The 23631-nt window shown below is 36.8% G+C and overlaps 1 protein-coding gene across 2 annotated transcripts in view; it reads right to left on the bottom strand.

Annotated features, from left to right (window-relative positions):
- The window catches only part of MPP7 (MAGUK p55 scaffold protein 7), a 155261-nt gene that overhangs the window by 75122 nt on the left and 56508 nt on the right, over window positions 1–23631 (bottom strand). For both annotated transcript variants that reach the window (XM_061468191.1, XM_061468192.1), the window contains exon 4: window positions 21982–22100. In XM_061468191.1, the coding sequence (XP_061324175.1) occupies window positions 21982–22100 (119 nt within the window). The remainder of the gene's footprint in view (window positions 1–21981; window positions 22101–23631) is intronic.

The raw sequence follows: 23631 nt of genomic DNA, 5'->3' as shown, positions 1-23631 counted from the left end.
AATGAATGTGATTTCTACTGAGTTCATTTTTGTGCTACAGCAGAGCACATGAAACAAAAGAAATTGTGAACACTCCGTTTTCCAGGTCATATGTATACTTCAAGTCCATTATTTGAAAAAGCCAACAAACAAACATGTATATCAAGACCAAAGTGCTCTGCAATTACAAAAATCTTTGCAGTTGTGTTTAAAGCATACAAACCAGGCTCCAAGCATGGAACCATAGTCTTTAAAGATCCTCTAGTTCAACACCCTTGCCATGGTCAGGGACACCTTCCACCGGACCAGCTTGCTCAAAACTCTGTTCAACCTGGCTTGAACACTTCCAGGGATGGGACAGCCACAGCTTCTCTGGGCAACCGGTTTCTGCATCTCATTGCCCTCACTATAAATATTTTCTTCCTCATGCCCAATCTAAATCTACGCTAGCATCTATTCAATCCTTAAAGACAAGGTTGCTAAGAGTCCATGATTGTGCTGAATGACACAAAGTGTCCGTTACCCAACATTCAGAATCCCCTATTTTCAAAACAGAACTCCAAACATTTCTAATTGCATTGCAATTTCAGAAATACATTTTCAAACTATATGCACAATAACAGTAATTTTTCTAAGTTTCAAAATGTGGTAATAGAGCTAGATTAGATTATATTTAAGCACATTTTCCTTGTCAAGGTTACATTTTGTAAAAATTATATAATGGTGTGTTATCTACAGATTTACAAACTTATTGGAGTGGAATTATTTTAAATTAAGTGTTAGCAATGCAGATCAGCAGCAATGCCTGGAGAGGCCACAACCTACACTCTCAACAAGCACTTGCTGCTTAAACTTTGATTCAGCAAGAACTTGGTTATGGAGTACTTCTATGTGTGCCAGAGTTGTTACGGCAGAAGTGCTCAGTTATCAGTGATGGCAAAAATCACGAATTAAGACTGTTAAAGCCAATAAAAGAAGCACAGCATGCTAGAAATTAAAACAAGCAACCTCATGGGGAAAGAAGGCAGCTTTTCTCACCTAGCAAAATCAAATGAAGTATTGATTTTGTTAAGGACAAAAGGAGGCTTGCTAAAAATTCAGATCATGTGAGTTGCTAGTCATTCCAGCCAAATTACTAGTTTTATTGTCTAGGCAGAAATTGCAAAATAGAAAAAATGGCTGTGCATATTGCAGTAAATTGTACAGTAAAATCCTATTACCCACAGATTTTTTTCTAAATCTGTGGTTTCAGAGTTTCCTCCTCAATCATTTAACATTGTGCCTTATTAATTTATTTTTCTGTCCTTCACCCTTGATCAACCTTGATGAGAAGGAGGCATATGAGGAAAATTATCATGACAGAGAAAATGTAATGGTTCAGGAAGAGACAGGAAGAACACCTGCACTGAGAGGTTTATTTGTGGCAGTCTCATATATGAAGCAGTTCTGAGACTTGTCTGACAATGTCACAAGGGCATTGGCAGATGTGATTTTGTCTTAACTAGATCTAATCAAATTCTCAGGCCTATAAGGACCCATCCCTTGATTTTTACTGTAAAATGAAAAACACATCTCTTCCACTCTTCTGGTATTGAGAAAACCAAGACGGACATTAAGTGAGCAACTGACGAGGCTGGTGATCCTGCTCTTGCTTCTCTGTGCTAAGTACACAGTTTACAGAAATTGCACCTTCCCATCACATTCCTTTTCAATGGAAAAAGTACTTCATTATCTGTTAAGTGCTTAGGTATTGACACTTTTAACAAACACATACTTCATGAACAGTGGGGTATGCCTGCAGATCTATGTCTTAGATCTACGTCGTTTCTAATTTCAGAATTTCACCTCTTCATGCTAGTGTCACCAAAACATATAAAAGAAAATTAGTGAATGCCTCCATTATGCTCATACACCATGCCTTCCTCCTTAACTCAAAAGCAGAGAGCCATTAAATATAAAAAATTAAATTAATTTGGAACATTTCAGAGCTACAGCTATAGTACCAGAGAATCAGTTTTCTTAATCTGGAGAGCACACTGTAAGCAAGCAGTTGCTCACCTGTAAGAAAGATTTAAATGCAGCAAAAAAACACCTGACAGAGAGGACTGGTTTTATTAGCCATTTTGAGAGCACAAAAACAGATAAGAAAGGTGTGAGTTCAGTTAAATGTGGGATTAGTGGTACAGCAGCTCAATAGTAACATTTAGTCCAAACACGTAATTTTAAAGCAAAAGTTCTAAAGTTTGAGCCTGCTATAATGTGGGGAGCGACTAATTTCCTACCACCTTCCTGAATGACAGTCCATTCATTCTCTACTGTAATATGGAAAAGTAACATTTTTTGCTCAACATGTGGTTAAAACCAAGACCTGGTAAGTACCTTGAAAATAGTGTGCCACCTATTTAAATTAATTTGGGTGCTGTATACCTTCTTGGGGTAGCTGAGCACGACCCAACACTTTCATCAGAAGGAAAGGAACAGATTTATCCTGAACTTGATGAACACAACCTGTCTGCACATATAGAAACTGAACTGAAAATGACAGAGGCCATATACACAATGGCAACACCCCCTCCAACTTCTTCTGCTCATAGCCAAGTCACAAGAGGTAAATTCTACAGATTTCTAATGATTCAAAATGCTCCAGGTTAGGCTTGCTCATGAATAGCTTGCTCTTGGTATTCTACCAAGAATTTAAGCAGCACCTCAGGGATGTAAGCAGAGCCTAATACTCCGCAAAGAATAAGGCAGGGCACCCCAACACGCCAGGAGTCAGGCATCCCTGCCACACAGAATCAAACCGTTCCTCAACAGACCAACAGTTTTGTCTAGCACCTGCAAGGAGTACCTTCTGACCTGCCTCTGAGCCCCTTCTGAGATCCTACAACAGCAGCAACAGCTCACTTCTCATCCGATCTTGGGGAACAATCACTCACTTTGTGATGGCCTCTTCAACACAAAAACTCAGGTATTTCTCTAGACATTTTTAAGCTAAACCCAAACATTCTCAATCTTTCCCCAGTTTTTGCAGTGCTCTCATCAGTCTAACTGCTCCCTTTGGGAACTCCTGCAGTCTGCTTCATTAGTGGCCTTACTTACAATCTACCTATGATCACACCCTTTTTCCTTAACTACCAATAATCCACAGCATGCCATCTAGTTTTCATACAATTGGTAATTATTTTTCAAGTAGGACCCTGAAACTACTAGAAGGTTAGAGATTAAAATAGCAAATACATGAAATGTTAATTTCCTTATTCATTTCTGTTTACGGAGTACTCTAAACATGGTTATTTGTGATTTTAACCCCATTATAACTTATCTTGTGAAATGCTGCCCTTTTTCTTCCATAATTTTTAAAAGCCTGTATCACAAAAAATAAAATAAAATAAAAAAGGCAAAAGGACTCAAGAATAAGAAAAATCTGGCCTGAATGAATATGAAAGCATATGGTAATAAGACTAATGCATTAGCTATTTTATTTCTGCAATGTTAAGCAAAACAGACTAAAGACTGGCTAAAAACCCAGTTATTCCTTGCAGAGTTTCTTAAAATGTTTGTTTTTCTGTAAGAAACACTTTTCACTTTGAATTCATTGTTCCTTATACAATAAAATAAAGCTGCTATTATATGAGATTTCATAGACTTCATTCAAATATACTTTTTTTTTTTTGGCAGTAACAAGAAAAGGTTTTGATGACTTTGCTTATGGGAAGAGGGTCCCTAGGTAGACAGAGGAAGTTCAGACCAAAGCCAAACAAGTTGCATTTACTCCAAAATAAACTTCCCTGATCCTTTAGAGCCGAACAGCCTACATGACTACTGTATACAGTATTTTCAAAATTGTTTTTCTGTACTTCTAACCCCATTTCCAAAGGAAGAAGCATCAGAACAATTCCAAATTTGAATAAAGACACTCTCTTGTGTCAGCTAAGGACATGTAGTCCTTGAACAGCAGGAACAGAACAACATCAAACCTTTTCTCCTTTGAAACAAGTACTCTTCAAACTGAAGTTCATGGATGCTGAAAGATCCCTACAATTTTAGTGCATAACCCTTCCATTTTCAAGTAAGACAAAATCTGAGCAGTAAAGCTATGAAGTACCAGTCTGAACTGTACCAGTCTGAATTTGCTAAAATAAAAGTATAGCAATTCTTTTCTCCAAAAGCACACACTGACTTATATAAAAACATCTTAAATTCAGTAAAAGTCTGAGGGAAATTTTTCAGAAGAGCAATACAGACCTCAGGACTCCAGGTTACAAACTGCTTTTTCCAACTTGTGGCTGGCTCTTCACCTTCCTGTCCATACCCTACCACTCTGGCAATTTTTGCCCACCCATGACCAGTATTATTACAGTAATATGTATACTTTTTAATGAAGCATTCTGAAACACAGAATTTGAAGTGGGCATGCATAAATATCTTTATTTCTCTCTCTTCCTTTCATTACAATAATGATAAGGATTCACCACTCACAGCACAATACACCAAATCTTTCATTAAAGGTCCTTACACAACTGTGAGGAAATTCTTCTATGCAGTATTGGAGACATAGCAAATAGATCATGCATATAAGAAAACTGTTGAAGTCGATACATAATGACTGCAATTTAAAATCATAACAATTCTCAGGATTATGACACCACTTTTTATCTAGAATTTCAAAGCACATTACCAAAGGAACTAAACATCAGTTTCTTCATCACTAAGAGGAAGACAAGGACTTAACACGGACACAGAATGTGCTTAGTTTTCAAGCCAATACTACTAAAATGACTTTTAGTTAGGAAAAAAAATATTGTAAGCCTAAATCTTGGGATATTCCAGCTATTGATAGTGAGATACTTATAACCAACTGCACTATTTGTTTACATGACAATTATATTAGGAAATATATCTAACTTACTTTAAAAATTGACTTTTACTTAAAGAATACTTCATGAAAGCAGTAAAGGAATTGTAACTCCCCCTGAAGCCCTTGAGTTTTGAGAGAGAGTATTCAGTAAAGTTGCACAGTTGTAATTAAACACAGATGGAAATAATCCTTACTGCAGCTATCAAACAGCTGATGGTTTTACAATGATTCTAAAAAACAAAAAAAAACTTGAGGAAAAACTTACTTAATTCAAGGCACTAATAAACTTAGATTAATCAAGACAAAAAATATACCACATTCCAACAATAGACTAGTTCTTCTTTCTGTAAGGAAATCTGCCAATTTTTTTCACTTAAATACTCTGTTGATACATCCGTTTTAGGTATCACCTGAGTCTGTAAGTAATGCAACAGAACTGCAAAATATAAGCTTAGCTAATTTGAATTGTTATTATGAGTAACAAATGATCCAGAGAATTTATCTAAAACATCAGAAATTAAAAAATTCTTCAAGTCTTGGTATTGCTCAGATTTTAAGAAATGTAAACATTTCTTTAGCTTTATGAAAAACCTTTTTTAAACAGCACATGTATAATGTTACTGTTTTATACAGCAAAAGTGTTTCTCCATTTGGGGCGTGGTACTTTAAAGATATTTATGAATTTGAGAGGAGGACTTTTTCTTAGAAAAAACAGCTTTCTCTATTACAGAAAAACATCCTCATTCTTGCTCTTGAAAATCAGATTTGCATATTCCAAAGAAAAAAATATCTGAAAGAGAAAAGTAACTATACTACTAAACATGAACTGGAAAAGGAAAGAAACAGACTGGATGCAGCTACAACATAAAGAGCAAAGATCATGCCAACAGCTGACTGACTGGGTTTTGGAAGCTATCACTGTTTGAAATCCTAAGCACAAAATATACCAGCAACAACTGACATCTTACTGCTGAGACACAGCTAGGAAAACTGTAATCCTGTACATTTCATGACTTGTGACTAAATTTTATTATCTAATTCAGCAAATAAATAAAACCTCGCAATATTCCACTATTTCCCACTGCTTTATGCTGGTATGTTGATTAGCAATGGAAGAGCCATAAAGTGAATTCAGACATAAATTTACAATATTTTCTGTGCCAGTACTAATACCCATTCATTTTAAATTATCCCCAGAGTCTGAATTAGAGGACTGAAAAGGTAACTTGATAAGAGTAATGAGATAGCACTAAAGAAAAAAACCCCAACTATTAATTACAAGAACACTTTTACGAATAAAGAAGCTATCAGGACAAATGAACAACTTTAAGGTTGTGCTTTGTCAAATAAATACAGCTGAGGAAGGAGCTTTACAGAGGGACAGAACTGAGAGGTGAAAGTTGTCTCTGGAAATCTGCTAGGAAGGTAAAGGAGCACTGCACAGTAAAAGCAGGTAGTATACAATTCATTTCTGATAGACTTTCTTGAAAGCTAAGTTCATGGTTTCATTTGGATGCTAGAAACAAAACAAATATGTGCTTAGATTTAATATTTCACTCAATAAATACCTTGTCAGTTCCTTCAAAAACCACAAAAAAATTATATAAACATTAAAAGGTTCTCATTTGCCCAGAAGTATCCTTTACTCATTAAGAATATGCTTTGTAATCTTCATTTTTCCTGATACCACTGTTTTTAAACACGTGTCACAAATCTGAATCAAGGTCTTTATTTTTACATCATTATAATGAACCTTATTTCCAGACCGATTTTCACTGTTCTGATATAAATCCACAGGAAGGAACTTTCTTAACCCTGCTCACCAAGTAAGCAGGTTTCTAACACAAAGGCTAAACTGCTCTTCTAGAGTTGTCAGACAGATTTATCTTTTCACCAAACCCCACATAACTAAGACTTTTCAGAAATGTTAATTAAAAATTAATTAAAGGAAGTAGACAAAAAAATAGAATTTGTCGCAAACAGACTGGGAAACCTTGGCATAGTCTTGTGCTTTTTCACTTTTGCTATTCAGGCAGAGCCTGCTAAATGTAAATCATGAAGTGTTCGGTTTAGTTCTGCTTAGGACATACAGGAAACATCATCCTTACAGCCTCTACTCAATGCAACTTAGTCCTAATCCAATTCAATTCAGGTTCCCCAAGTTCCTAGTAATATTGATGAGATCACTTCTGTACAGCTCAATGATACAGAATTAACCCGTTCAAACCACAAAATCTAATCACAGACAGGGCCATCTATGATTTCAATTAACATTAAATACTTTTTTTATATATATATATATAAATGCACACACACAGACATACATTTATCAATTAGCACCATCTAGTGGGGTCAGTACAATTTATGCGATATGAGGACAACTTGTAGCTCACTGTTCAGGTTTTTCTGTGTCCTATGCAACATGATACTGCACAGTTCAATTAATTAATAAAATTCAGATGCAAAAACCAAAACCAAACAAACCCTCTCATTTTAATTCATAACATCATGTTCTTCCACTAAAACTTACATTTCAAATAATAATGACACTAAAAGCTGTATGCACATATATGAAAATTTATTGGTAGGAAGAAAATACCCCACCTTTTAGGCATTCATACACATGTAAAACACAGTTACAATCTCATTACTATTTTCTATTTTTACTTTTCTGTTTGCCTATCACACACCTCAAGAAAAATCTGCCACTCTTTAAAAGAAGCTATTCTGAATCATGCAAACAATGAAAAAGACCCCTTTCATTTAAGGCATCCACCACCAGAGCAGAATTCCACTGTAGGCACAACCTGATCAACATGCTACACACACTAGATCACAATCCAAAATGCTAATAAAATGACAAATTACATACTTCTGAATTTTTTCCAACACTAAAAACAGATCCTAAGAATTAGCCATACTCAAATATGTAAACTAGAAATTTATTTTTAGTCAGTTTTACATTAAAAAGCATAGGGACTGCAGTCCCTGCAAAGAAATAATGCTGAAGAATTTCAAATGCAAAAGCTAACAGTAGCAGACTCCCCCTGTATCAACCCTGCACAAGAAAGACTCAGAAATAAAAAGCAGCAGCACATGTGGGTGCTTAAAAGCAACAGGCAAAGCAAAATCTCCACCAGCCTTTACAAACAGACAAGTGAGTTAAAAACAGCCTTCTCTCACTGCCTACTTACAGTCGAGGTTAAAAAACAAAGCATAACAAAACAAAACAGAAAACAATCAGTAAAACTAAGAAAGTGTTTAACACTGGCAGGACAAGTCACAAGTGTGAGATTTAGCATTTCCTTAAATGCTTTTTAGTGAAGCCACGGTCATGAAAGAATGCCTACAAGGGCACGCTTTGTATTCAAGTCTTTCCCTGCTTCTAAAAAGGTGACTGACAGCAAAGTTTCCAAACAGATCACAGCAAATCAAGTGGAACTTGGAAAAAGAGGGACAGGCACATCTCTGGTGAAATTCCAGAAAGAAAGCTAACATAATAATATAAAGTTGTGAAAACTTAAAAAACAGATAGCAAAATTAAAAAGCATCTTATGGTGGTTAGTAAAGGATGATCTTCCCTACTACGCTTGGCATAAGGTTAAAGTCAGTTTTATTTTTGTTTCTAGGAATAACAGTAAAAGAGGTGAAAATTAAGGAAAACAGAAAAATGTGGAGAAAATATGTAGATATGAGGGAAAACCTAAGATTGATAAAAACCAGCAGTGGAAGACTTGCACCAAGTACTTCAGAAGAACATTAGAGCAGAAGATGCTGAGGCCCACCACAGTACAGCCAGGTGCCAGGCTGCAATTTAAAATAAATGGAAATAAGACAAAGGGATTATAATAAATTAATATAAACAAACTAAGAATTTTAATTTAAAAATAAGATTAAGACAGTATCTGACTTTTATTTAAGAGGATAGAAAGATGCGCTAGGAATAAAATTTCCTAAATAAGTACAACCAGATAATTACAATAGTGTTAATCGACACAGATAATTCTCAACCTTCCCTGCAGAGGACAGAAAAACACCAACACTGAAGTGGAATGTGTGTTGTAGGATAAAGAGGAGTATGAAAAATAATGACAAAATATTGGAAAAATGTTGCAGCAATTTAGGAGAGATTTACTGCCATTTCCCCATAACATTTCAGACCATTGCACTTGAGGCTTTTGCATTAAATCATCCAAACATGCAAACCCTTTTTACAGGAAGCTTCAAATCAAAGCAAATATACTCATTTGGTTTTATATTGGAAGAGGTAACACAAATGTATTTGCACAGATGTGCAAAATTACAGCCATGACATATCTTTAAATTTTGGAGAGCTGCTAGAAAACAGCAAAAATTGCCCAATGACAAACAAGACAACAGTATCAAAGATAAAAGAGCTATATTGGTGCTCCTACTACTATAAAAAGGAATACAGAGATAACTTTAGCAATTTTATTCTTCAAGAAGTAATGATCTATGAAAATAGACAAGAGATACAAAAATATCTACTACTGGGATGCCAAGAGATTTTATGAGATTCCAACAAGAAACTTCCCCCCAGCCCCCTTTTTTAAAGTAGTAGGATGTGACCAAAGCATTAGCTAGCATAGAATCATACAATGGTTAGGGTTGAAAGGGACCTTAAAGATTACCTAGTTCCAGCCCTTCTACCACGGGCAGGGACACCCTCCACTAGACCAGGTTGCTCCAAGCCCCATCCAACCTGTCCCTGAACACTGCCAGGGATGGGGGAGCCACAGCTCCTCTGGGCAACCTGTGCCAGTGTTCCACCATCCTCACAGTGAAGAGTTTCTCCCTAATATTTAAACTACATTTATCCTCATTTACACTGCATTTAAATATGAAACCACCAAAAACTCAAATAATATTAGGAAGAAGTATCATTAACCAGTTGTGGTTTTCTACATTTTTATAGATAGATGATAGATAACATGAACAAAACCAAAAGGTAACACATTTCCTTTTACATCAAGCAAAAATACTAATTTTCACTTGACAGAACAAGAAATTACAAATTGATCCAGTTTAATTCAGCTCAACAGAAATATACTGAAGTACTCTCTAACTGTATCCATCTTCAGATGATCCACCTCAGTGTATGACAGGTCATTCTTACCTAACATTCTTAAAGGTTCAGAAAATCAGTGGAAAAGCCAAAATAATCAAAAACCAGCACAATACTCCCACAGAGAAGCCATGACAGAATGGTTATGGAAGTATTAGTAATAAAAGGAGAAGAAATACACATAACACAAAGGGAATTAAAGTTCTCATACATTAAAATTTCATTTAGCAGTAGAAAAATAAACAGAAAATAATCCAGTTCTAATAAGCTTAAAGATCAGTATACATACTCAGAAAATAGACAGAGCAGAAGCAGGACACAAAATGTGATCAAGCCATAGGTCTTACTCAGTGGTTACCTGGTATGCGAGAGGAAAATATTGCCTTCCCTTCTGGAAAAGACAATACTAAAACTCAGTCAGATTATTAGTTAGAATTAGTTAGAAATTGATAGAAAGTGGATGTTTCAAGATACAAATATTATATTGCTTGGCAAGTGCTATAGTATGATTTGTAGCTTGCCTTTAATGACATACTGGACTTCAACATACCAGCTTAGTATTTCAGATCCTGATTAACACAATTACAATCATGGGTTACTTTTTTCCTAGAATGTTTGAGACTTGAAAATTCAGAACTGCACCCTGATTTATGGTTTGATCCTGATTAAAGCCATATATATCTGTGGTGTCATTACTGGCTTATTTAATCACAATCTCAACAAAAACTGCTCTCGTCTGTGAAATCCAATCTGTAAAGCACATTAAAACTGAAGATTTTATTAAGATGATATCCATACTAAATATAAAGCAGTACTGAAGCTACCCCTGACATAATCCTCAGCACTTATAAGTGGCAGGTTTGGTTTTCTTTTTTAAAACTTGTGAATGTCAAAATAATCAAGGCAGTGGTGTTTGTGAGTAATTGACATTGCTGGCATTTAACTTCTACAGGTTGTGATTTCTAGTAAAAGTCAACACGTTAGAGATAGGGAAACAATACAGACTCACTTTCCAACAAAATAAGACTGTTTGCCCTCCCTCCCACTTCCCCACCACTCAGTAAATACCAGGTTCCTCATGAAGGGTCACACTGTATCTGAGCAGCTGGGCCAGAAGAGTCAGTGGCTCCAAGGTTCAAAATCTCCTCTTGGGAGCAACAATTTCAGAGGTCTAGGAAAGGTGAGGGAGAAAGGCAGCAGGGCAGAAGAGGGAAAACAACCTAAAATTGAAGGGGAGAGTACAAAGTGCCTACTTACTTCTGAAGCAAAAGTATATCCTTGCTGAGCAGTGTGTTTCTATTTTCCTAATGAATTTAATCATGTGTGCACTTTGCTGGCAATCTTTAAGCTGGAGTTGCCAGCAAGTAAGAGGAGACCCGTATCCAGAAGGCCTCAAGGTCTTAACCAGTGGCCAAGTAAATGGCACAGGGTCCTGGCATGGCTATTTAATTTGGACTTAGAGCCTGTACAAGTCTTGGAGTAATCTGTAAAAGTGGTTCTGCTTAGAAATCTAGAAAGTGAAGGTGCGTGTGTTTTCAGTGGTGAACGTCAGCCCTGATCAGCTGCAGAGGATAAATGGGACCAGGCTGTCTGATTTTTTGTTTACATGAGCGCCACTGGTGCTTACATGGTTAAAGACACTGCTCTGCCTGCGGTAGCCTTTCTGGCCAGCTGGGCTAGTGGCATAGGTGATCAGCCTCGCTACTGGTTAGACTCGCAAATAGGAACAGCAGTGGCCAAATCCATCCCTCAGTATGCCAGACTGGGCTTCTGCAGCCAAGATCAGAGTCCTGGGGTCAGTTATACTTGGCAACTCTTACAGTAGCCTCAAACTCCAGCACCTTCGGAGTATAAAAGGTTAAGTATCTCATCTGGTTTGCATGTAATGAAACAGAGTAACTTCACAAATACATGCCAACTAGGTGAGAGTAATGCTTTCCCTAGGAATTTATATGGTCATGTTAACATGACATACAAATATTTCATCTTTATACACTTACTATCTCAATGTCCCTAAAATAAGGAATTAATCCAATCCAAATGAGAAATAGAAGCAGCCTGCAAACATACATGAGGAAACATGCTCTGGGAAAAACTTGAGTCTCATTAAAATGGAGGGGATGGGGAAGACAGCTGCAAAGTACACATACACATGTGCATCTCTGGCCCACTGAGGCACCAGTGTTTTTTTAAAAACTAACTCAAGACAGCTCTAAATTTAGACAATTCAATGTTTTTAGAACTGTCACTAAATGAACTAAATGAACAGGAAAGATTTTTACATCAGTGGTACCTTAGAGTGGTTCAGCTGGTTCAGAGCAAAGAGGCATGAAACCCTTCTCTCTGTAGCACAGAAATGGACTTCGTCACCACGCTGAAGACGCACTGTCAAAGTGAATCTAAACGTTTAAGTTTTGCTATTGCATTGAAGGTATAGTCAAGAGCAATTGCCCATTGTAAATTACCCATCCTTGGTGGGGAAAGACATTTTAACAGTCCTCCAGTACCTAAATGAGGCCTATAAGAAACCTGGAGAAGGGCTTTTTACAAAGGTGTGTAGTGATAGGACATGGGGAAATAGTTTTAAACTGAAAGAGGGTAGATTTAGATTAGACATTAGGAAGAAATTCTTGGTGCGAGGGTGGTGAGACACTGCACAGGTTGCCTAGAGAAGCTCTAACTGTCCCATCCCTGGAAGTGTTCAAGGCCAGGTTGGACGGGGCCTGAAGCAACCTGGTCAGTGGAAGGTGTCCCTGCCTGGGGCACAGGGGCTGGAAACCAGGTGATCTTTAAGGTCCCTTCCAACTCAAACCATTTCCTGATTCTATGATCTGTACAGATGAGTAAGCCTTATGCTTTGGATGTTTTTAAATCTTATTTCTTCAGCACCTTATTGATTGCTCTGCATGTAATCATGGATAGCATTGGTATATTAAGCGCTTACATGCTACATCTCAGTGTAATTTATGCTTGAAGTGAACTTCCACCGACTTCCCTACACCTCTGAAGCCAGTGCTGAATTCTACGCGGATACACAAGAAACAGCTGTGACTAAGAGAACACTGCCATACAAACAGTGCTATCCGTAAGCCAAAAGGAAGAGTGCACATGTAGAATACTATGCTACTCTCTTCATTCCATGCTTTAAAAAGGAAAAGAAAAAAAAGTGTTAAAATAGAGATAACTGAAAGAATTTTAAAACCAGAAGTGCTAAAGACAGCACAGAAGAAAGGGAAGCAATGGGGAACAGAAAAAGAAAAGATGAGTAAAAACTGTGAGTGTAAGCCTGTATTTCATACAAAGGAGGAAAAATAGTGAGCATGTGTGTCATATTACACATATTACTAAACACTACAAATTAATTTCAGGAGGATTAGCTACGGAATGGATACAACCAGGATTTCCAAAACAAGAAGGAAAGTTAACATAAGCAATAACAAAAACTGGTGGTAGGAAGCAGGCAGCCTTTTTTTTTTTTGCCTAAAAATCTTATTTTTAAGGTCTTTATTAAGTCTTATTGCATCAATTTCTATGCTTCAGAAAGATTTTATAACTATCACATCCTATCTTTATTAACTCTCACCATGGTTTTGCACCACTTGTTTGGGTAGTTACAACTTTCTGATCTTTAAAGAAATAGTCCAAGACAGTAACAAAACAAACAAACAAAAATTTGTTTAAAACACTACCTCACATGTTCTGCCACAGAACTTCTGGTCCAAGGGAAAAGAATACTGTAGAAAAACAGTTTAAAATTACATTATCCTTGCATGACTTGGATTTATCAGACTACTGTTACTGAGCAGCTTATGAGACCTTTGTTTGGCCTCTGTACCACAGAAAAAAACCTACCACTTTGGCTAAATAAATACTGTATGAGCTTTGTAAGACAAGAAAAAAATGGTTATGAGCATAGATTTCTTCTCTTCAAACTGCTATACCAGTTCTGCCACTAAGCTCATACATTGCCCTCTCAGTAACAATGAAATTACAAACTATTTGTCTTAGAAGGATCGATTTACTTCATGTCCAGTACATTTTGGCTGTGTTTCTGCTACTTTTTGGAGGTTTCCCAGCAGAAACTTTAAATCAATTACCCCTGATACAAAAATAAATGCCTCTGTCTGGATTTTAACCTAAACCAAAGTTTTTTCACATTCCAAAGCACTGATTTATTCACAAGTTTTGAGTAACAGTCATAGAACAACACTTCACACCTCTGACTTAATAAGCTCATCTGCTTTATTTTTCCTTTCAATAGTTGGTTGGTACACAATACTTCTTAGAGGTTTGTGATATCAACCCAACTTCTTCAGCTTTTATGAGACTAAACTGTCAAGAAGACAATTTAATAGATACTTTGGAAACTAGTCTTTGAATTGTTTTCTTATTTTTAATAAAATGGGTTTAAAGGAGGAATTGATGACAGGAACAGGACTTCCTTATAAAAATCTAGATGAAAAGTCACAAGTGCCTATTACTAAACACATTAGCGACTTTGATGTAAGAACTCCATGATGCTAGAGAGTCCAAATGTCCAAACTACTGACAAAGTTAAACTTGTAACAGAAGTACAAAATAAAGATATAATAATTTTTTTAAACTATTTTTCACAGAAGAATCCATTCAATAGCCTTCAGGACAAAGTGATTATTTACATTTACCAGCTGTCTGCTTCCTAGTAAACTATCTACTAGCCACAGTTACAACAAATACTTCTAGTTGAAACATCACATAGAATCCACATTTCGCCACAACTGCACTAACCCACTGATTTGATACTAACTTGACATTCACTTTCCCACAAAGTTACACCATCCAAACCTATGCCTGACAACTTCTTCAATAAACTGGAGGTGCACTTTTTCACTTTATTAAAGGCACAAATAAGCATAGGTATGTATTCGTGAACACACATGGCAAAACAACTTTGCCTTTATTCAAAGAAACAGTAAACCTGTTACATGTTATATGTAGAAAGTTGGGGGGTTTAGCTATGATTTCAAATAGGAATCTATTTTTTTTTTGCCCTTTTTTTCCCCAGTTATTACCTGATGTACTACATTTTTATTCACTAAGAGCACAAACAAGTTAAAGGGATCAAGACACACATCAACCAGATCACCCTTAATCTCAACAAAAGGAGCAATCATTTGCTCAAATGCCTGGCTGCAAGCTACCTTTTCCCTAATGTTTCCATGGAAACAATATCAGCCTGAATAAAGATCATGTGCTATTTTCTATAAAACTTCAATTACCTTATTTTGATTAATCTGATCACTGTTCCCATGGAAATTAAGTTTAAAGGCAGCTGACTGCCTCAAGCTAAGAGTGATCTCTTTACTTGCAGATTTCAGTTGCTGGCTATTGAGCAAGTCTCAAAAAAAATCACTTTGGCTTCAAAAGAAACACTTTAAATTTATGTGGCATTTCATAAGGAATAACACCTTGCATTACACTTTTTTTGAATGCAGTAATTTTGATGGAAGCAAAACGACTCATTGCTTCAGTGGTAATTACTCTAAATATGAAGGCAAACTAAATTAGCTAGAAGCTTGCTTTCAGAGTATTGTTTTTCCAACAATTTTCATCTTTAGGTAAGCAGAAAGCATGCTGCAAGTTTATATTTCAGTTTATGAATTAGATCATTACCTACAAATACTTTGGAAGAGAAGAGCACTGAAATTCTAATACTCCTCTATATATATTCTGTACATACAACCCAAGAGGAAGCCTCAAAAATTAACTGGAGACCAAGCTTCCTCTCCAGACAATGAGAAAAAGACATTTCTTCCATGCAGCTTTCATATTTCTTTGCAGTTAATACTGTCCATGTCTACCTTACTTCTAGATAGGTCTGTAGGGTTGAAAAATTTGTGTATCACGTTTTAGCAGCAGGACTTGAGGCAAGACTGGATGATGCCTTTTGGAACAAGTAACATTCACTCAACAAAGACATCCTTACAAAAATTAAGATTTCCTTGATCTGAATTTAAAGAATGACCAGTAACTGCCACCTATTATCTAGTACATCAATATTAATGAATTAATTATAGTTAATTCCTTCTCTCCTTGCCAGATTCCATAGAAGTTTTCAAACCGGCACAACGGAGCACATCTGTGAATTGTTTGGACAGTCTGCATTACAAGAGTGATTGCTTTATTCTTGCATGCTTACTCTGACTGAAAGATGTAAACTATAACTTAAGAAGCAACCCTGCTTGATTCTCTTCTAGAGCATGAAGAACAATTATTTTTCATTGGCCATGAATTGCTACTGGCTGCCAACCACCACACTCACACCTCCTCATCCAGATGGCCGGGTGGTAAATGCTTACTCACACAGCCTTTTCCTTCATTTTTTCCCATCTCCAAAGCAAACAGCACTTCAGAGTTCCACATGAATTTACAGAACTGCAGCCTATTCCCTTTACCAGGGAGGCACAGCATTTTTAAAACAAATATGGCTGAGAACTCAGCAGTAAAGAACCTTAAGGACTTCAAGTACCAAAGCACTATTTTAGTGTATAAGCTTTCAATTTCAATAATTCCACCCACTCCAAGGTGGCCTAAGTATATCTCCAGCTCTCCAATGCTTTCCCCCAAAACCATAGCCCACTCATTCCATTAGATACAAGGTTAGATGCCACCTATGTCTACCAAAGCCCTATTTCAAGGCTTGCTGTTCTTTGGTAACATAGCTCCTCTGAGCTCCTTCTGAGGTGGCTGCTTTTGTCTGCCCTGAAATCAGAAATCACTCTTGCCATTCTCTTAACAGGTGCAAACATTTCACCAAAATTCACCAAAATCCCCTCACAACTACACCCTCACTCTCCATCTTCTATATAACAGAATCATTAACAGCAAAAAGAGTTCTTGTGACCCACAGCCAAGATAGCTCCAAAAATAAATTATGAAGATGGTATAAATATTAGTTGTAGAGAAAGTATACATAAAGAACAAAGTAATGACAAAGTAAGTAACTTTCCAATATTTCAACATCAGTTTCAAACTTGAAGTGTGGAATCAGTCAACATTTACATTACCAGGCTGCCAGGAAGAAAACCAAACACCAGCTCAGTACAATCTTCAACCTTCATTCTATGTCATTTGTGTCACACTCAGGTCTTACATTATGTAATACATCATCCTCAGCCACCATCACACTCCCAGTCCTTTGACACAGGTATCATTCCCTCAGTCCATGCATCATCCCCATCAGAACACTGAGTTCAGAACAATCAGTTGTCACACACACCTCATCAAAACAACTCACAGAATCTGAAATCTGTTTCCTCTGCATTCCCTTGGGAAGAAAATCAAAACACGTGGATGCTTGAGCTCATGTCCAGGCAGGAGCATTCACTGTGAATGAACACACATGATCTGTGTAGCATGCATCTGGATGCTGGCTGCAGATTTTCTGACACATCACAGGGTAGGAGAACCTGCACCATACGACCCCTCCATAAGCACCAAAAGAACCTGTATAGCTCTTCTCAGGTGAAGAGTTGGACAGTTGTGAGTTAGTCTGCCCTCTAACATAAAACAAGGCATGAAACCTTACAGAGATTCTCTGATTCTGTACTGTAGATGCAAAGCTGTTGATTTTACAGATTAACATGGAGTTTTGTGTGTAAAGTTCTGGGTAAAAACTGTATGCATATATAAACTTGCCTATGAACTAGGCTTTTACCAGTCCACATTGAAGATTTAGCACATCATCTGCAGATCATTGATTTTATCACTATAAACATGTGTCTAATCAATCCTTTTTGATTTGCCCTGGTCAGCTCATTTTTGTAAATGCTATCTTCACTTTTCTCATTCCCAACAAAGGAACCACAGTAGACTGAAAGCAATTTTCATATTAATATAAATATTATATATTATATATTCATATGATTAAGATTATTCATATATGAATCTATATGTTCATATTTAATATTCATATATGAGAGCATTTACATATTGAAAAAACTGAGTCTTCACACCAGAAATTCCCAATACTTTTGTACCACAATGATTGTAAAATCTGGGCTATGTAATCATATGATTCAATTTACATGCCAAAGGAATTACACCAAGACACATTCAGCTATTACATTTTTGGAAATAGTTGTTAGCCATCAAAATGGACAAACATTAGCACATACAAAATAATTTCTCAGAGCTTCAAGTTAAGTCACATCCCAGTAATACTAACAGAAAATTAGCACAAATTTAGGTGTTGAAGGGGCAGCCATCAAGATAGTAGGCAACTGTTATAAAATCAGAGCAGATTCACTAAATATTCCCTATTTTTGTAGTAGTTATTTTCTTTTCCAGTCCCACATACAGCTTTTTGGATGTACAAACTCCTCCCTAGCAAGAGGGACAGCAACACCACTTTCTGTGGTTTCTTTTCATAATGCAAAGTATAGTACTGGCTGAAGAACTGTGCATGCTCTGAGCTGGCCAAGACCAATCACTAAACTGCAATTGGTTAAGAAACACTTCTGTAGCAGCCCAGCAGATCAGCTTACTCAACTCTTGAGCATTACATCCACAACCAGAAATGTTTAAGGCAGTGGAAGTAGAAGTTTCATCCTGGAGCTAAACAGACAAACACTAAAACATGTCTGGTGCACTAACAGCAAGCAAATGCACATGGAAATTCTTGCAGCTCCTCTAAAAATAAGCTAGAAGAGTAATTAGAACAGATCTTTATTTATCCCTTCTGTTCCTCTTAAAAAAGAAATCCAAACAGAGCACATGTGTACTACTGCAGGTTTTAGCTATGTTACTGCTCATAATTACTCTGAAGGATGATCTCTTCATGTTTCTTTTCTATAAATCTCTACAGAACTACTGGGACCTCTGCTACATAAAAAGTAATGAAATGGCTGAAGATTTCTGGTAGAACTTAGGAGAGCCATGTACCAAGACAAGGAAGTAACAAATTGAGGGAATGAGAGACATATTTTAAACATTCACTTATCCAGAGCCAGTTTTCTCTTCCAAACTTGTCAGCAATGGTTGTGGGTTCCCTCTCCTCTATACTTTGCAAACTAAAATCTAATCAACAGATCCCTTTACTGAGAAAAGGGACAGCAAGAACAGTTGCATCAGTTTTTGCTGGTTTTACTTACTACAATAGGAATGTACTGCAGGGAACAATCCAGTATTTGCAGGGGAATGGACCAGATGATCTAATACAACTTTTCCATTTCTGACTTCTTAGAACAGCTCAGGCTGATCCAAGTTCACAAAGCGATTTCTGTCCAACAATACTGAATGAAGAGAACTTCAAGACAACGTTTGAAGGTTCAGGGTTTTTTTTTCTTTTCTTTTTCTGTTTCTTTTCAATACTGTGAGAGTCAGAATAGCAAATCATATGCCATAGTATGCAACCATACAAAAAACATTATGAAACTTAATTATCCATAAAACAGAGTATCTGTACAAAAGTAGAAAGCTCATTTTGTATTTCAACCTTTCAAGCAATTTGGAGCATTTTACCCCTTAGGAAAACAGCTCGTTTCTAATACCTGAAATTATTTAACAGTAAAGTAAGAAGATTAGCACAGAAATTTTTATTAAGCAGTGTGTCTATCTTAAATAAAGATTTGCTGCCTAATTAATAGTAGACACATGCTCGTTTGCTTCCAAAACCGACACATACCAGGATCACAACATCCTTGGCTCTAAGCTAATGCCTTTCTTTTTTTTTTTTTTTTAATTACAAAATATCTGTCATCATTCTCTGCCTCAGGAATTAAAAACATTTGTTGTCTTTGCAAGTACAGTTGACTTTAAGAAGTCATTGCTAGGAAAAAAGAGTCTTTCAAATAAGACACCAGAACCCAGAAAGGAAGATTTGGCACTTCTGAAGCCTTGTAACAGGGAAAGACTATGGCAGATGGGGTTCATTCTTCTGCTCTTACAGCTCTCTTTGAAAAAGCCTATGGACTGCCTTCTCTGAAACTTGATAGGATACTGCATAATCCTCCTAAAAATGTGTTAAAGGTCAAATAAATACCATTAGTTTCAGATAAAGTTACACCCATCTTGGGGGAGGGATATGAACTAGATAACCTTTTGTAAACTCTTCACCCCCTACTGTCTACACCTCAACTCCACAGAAATCAAAAGGTGAGGCTTGACAGCCTGTGATATACACTGGGTCAGAGCAGACGCTCTTGATTTCAGTATAATTTTTAAAGCATTGTATTTTTGAATACGGTGCATTAAAGAAGTGCAACTAGCGAACACTAAAGATACAGCTTTCAGAATGAAGTCTACTCTAACATATAGTGAGACTTACATTAAAAGAACCGTTCACAGGGTCAGTTACACAGACATTTAATGCTTGGACCTAAACCGCAGAAGATAAATAATAAAGATTGCTAGAATACTTCAATGTCTTGTTGTAACTGCAATAAAGTGAACATTCACTATTCCCCAAATCATTCAATCTGCCTCAAGAAAGCTTTCTCATGAATGCTTTTTTGTTAAAATCAGAAAGACCATCCACCCTGCAATAACAAGCAACATGGTAACTAGGGCATGCAACTATGAGAGCCAGTAGGAGAGCCAACTTTTCCAAACTGAGAGTACTCAAGGTGAGTAAAGCAGTAACTGTTGTGCTATCTTTATTACCTTTTGGAGGAAAGGGCAAAAGAAAGCAAGTGAAGGAGTTTGAAAAGATTTAGGCTTTGTCTCAATAGAAAATTTCAGCAGATGTTGAAATGTTAGTGTTTCACAGATCCGCACTCATTTTCTAGCCAGCCTTCTTCAATTCCCAATGCAGAAAGAAAACTAATTTAGCAACTGACCTAACATTTTGCTTAGATGCACACCACTGTTCAGCCCATATTAAAAAGAGAACTGGTATTCCCCTTGCAGTGATCCTCTGAGCCACCTGAACAGACAGCTGCAGCAAAGCAGTAAATCTGGGAATCACCACATTTCAGAAACTTTGATGAAATTCTGTAGGCAAGCAAGTACTGCCAAGTACTGTTCCTCTATTTGTTGCTTTTGTGTATCAACTACCAGAGTGCATTTGCATTTACTTTTACATGCAAATTCTCAGCTATTTCAAAAATAATTGTGGCCAACATTATTACATTTTTTTCCCAGAACAAGATAACTGAAAGAAATGGAGAAAGATGACTCTTTCAAACCTACACGGAAACGATCCCAATTTCAGGCTTCCTCTAGATCAGTGACTGACAAGGGTAACAAATTCTGCTCAATTATCTGCAAATCTCAGTATATTCAAGGCACGGGTTACTACCACCTACTGATTCATTTGAGACCTCAGAATTTCCTTCCAGCTGATGTAGCTCCATACTGGAGACTGAAGACATACTTACCATTTGGTAGGACTGGAACATTTCTAACCAGCTGATTGGCCCCATTTTTCTGCTATAAGCAATTTTAACATTTTCAGGGTAGCTCTGCATACTCCTATGGCATGCTTTGATTTCTTGTTGCTGATCATTTTCCTAGCAGGACACTATACTCAAGTATTCTTCCAAACTTATTTTAGGTTGTACTTAAGTCCAACATATTTATGTGCAAAACACAATTTTAAAGGGAGGCAAGCCAATAAAAGAAACAGCTTACTAGAATTTCAGTTGACTTTGTTAAAGGAAATTATTTTAAATTAATGTGGCTACTGAACTGTTGCCATACTTGACCTCAGAAAATATATTCCTTCTAATTTTTGCTGTGAACATTTATTTATTTAAGCTAAACTCCAGGTCTTGAATGTTGACCATAAAGAAGTCTCAGATTTCCTGCTACTATTTCGTATGCTTTTTTTCTAAACAAGGCAAACAACATATGTTTGCTGCATTAGCATCACACTGCCAAAACATCACTCTTAAATGAAATCATCTATGTATTTTTGGTAGAATCTTATTTAACAACTTCCACCCCTGACAGAACAGAGTTAAAACAAGGCTGTTTTGTTTTCATTGAGCAGCAGTTTGATCACTGGTTTACTAGATGGCGCTCAAAACATTTTTCCATATGCTCTTCCCAAAGAGAATCTGACTTAAATGTGGTTTACCTTCACCAGTGAATGAAGGCTTTTTTCACCAAACATATCCCAGAGGAAGGTCAGGTCTTCCTGGCTGTCCACATGTGGCTGCAGCTGGGCTGGCAATGCAGCCAGCAGCTCGTACAGACCTATAAAATGAAAATAAAACACAAAGTGTAATCTAGGGGTGATCTCATTAATTTCACTTAACAGTTCTGTGTAATTGGCTGCCTGGAGCATGTCATTTTAACTGAATAGGGAGCCTGGAGTATCCAGCATAACATTAACGTGTAGAACCAAAAGGAACATTAAAAAAAAATACTATGAAGCAAGTATTAGTAGTGTACTTTTTACCTTGTCACAGTTGTCAGGCTTCTACATCCATACATATTTACACAAGGTTATGCAGAAAATTCATAAAGGTTTTGCAAAAAAGGACAAAACCAGAAAAAAAACATACATTCCTTTGCTTAATCGTTATTCCATTTCCCTTGATGTTAGCCAAAGAGTGAAATGAGTCATGAACAGGAAAAACTTCCTTAAAAGAACAGAAACTGGATAGGGTGGTCCATTAAAAAAAGTTCATGGTTTCTCTAAATATTTCTTGCTAATATATTGCTTAATATTTTTTTTATCCCTTGTTCAGCAGGAATCCACAGCAAGACAAAAGGAACTACTTTGTTTTGCAGGACTAAACCTTAAAAACCAAAACCCAACATAGTTTTCTCAGACACACACACAGAGAAATATTTCAGTAGCATTTTTAATTTGCAGATATTTGAGATTCTCCGTAGGGTTAAAGGAGCTGCTGTTCCCAGTTATTTGTGGCACACCTCACCAGCAGTCTCCAAGGGGCAGACAGTAGCACACTGTTCCACAGTAGCATACAGCATAAAATATCCATCATGCACACCGGCCATCAAACTGCTGTCCAAGAAATGGAGCAACAGTGTTTGCATCAGCCCTCTTTAGGGAGGCAACCTGGCATGAGCCGATATCAATTCATTGCACATGTTTAATTTTCCAGTGGGATTACTTGGGGTAAAAAGGACAAAATGCCTTTTTCTCCAGTCTGCTGTCTACAAAAACACCAATAGTCTCTTGGGATCCAAGATACACGGTCCTGTTATTATTTTTAGTCTGAGCAAGTGCTGCTGTTCATCACAAGGACAGATTTACAAGATATTCTACTTGTAAAGAACACTGTTGTAAGTTACAGGTTACCTAACATTATTATGCCTATTATCTCCCTAAAACTTATGATTCAGAATATTTATTAGTAAGCGTAATCTCGCAACCTTTCCAGGCACTACATATCCCTTTCAAAATTACACGCAACACCTTTGGGATCCAATTATTTAACATTTTTGTCTTTTTACTGCCTCTCAGTAAAATATTCTGGAAAAAAAGGTTCCTTCCAGATACATTCCTTTTGTGGTCCAAGCGTTTTTGGTGGCTGACATTCATTTCTCTTAGCATCTTGCTTTTATTTAAATCTGCTCTTGTTTATGCTTCAGGAATACTGCAAAAAGAGGATACAAGTCAAACCACTGCAATTTTGCATGGACAGAAAAAGAACACCGAGCCTTGCCTAGTGAGACACAGTCAGTGATTGAGATGACACCCAGAGAACAGAACGGGACTGCTGGCTCCAGCTTCCTGGGCTATTAGGATGTCAGC

This window comes from Pezoporus flaviventris, unplaced genomic scaffold (assembly GCF_033815535.1).
Source record: "Pezoporus flaviventris isolate CSIRO_AGI_PZ_B2104156 unplaced genomic scaffold, CSIRO_AGI_Pfla_v1 ptg000047l, whole genome shotgun sequence".
Classification (NCBI taxonomy): Eukaryota; Metazoa; Chordata; class Aves; order Psittaciformes; family Psittacidae; genus Pezoporus; species Pezoporus flaviventris.
The sequence above is the reverse complement of the archived record's forward strand: the minus strand, read 5'-3'. Positions and strand labels throughout refer to the sequence as shown.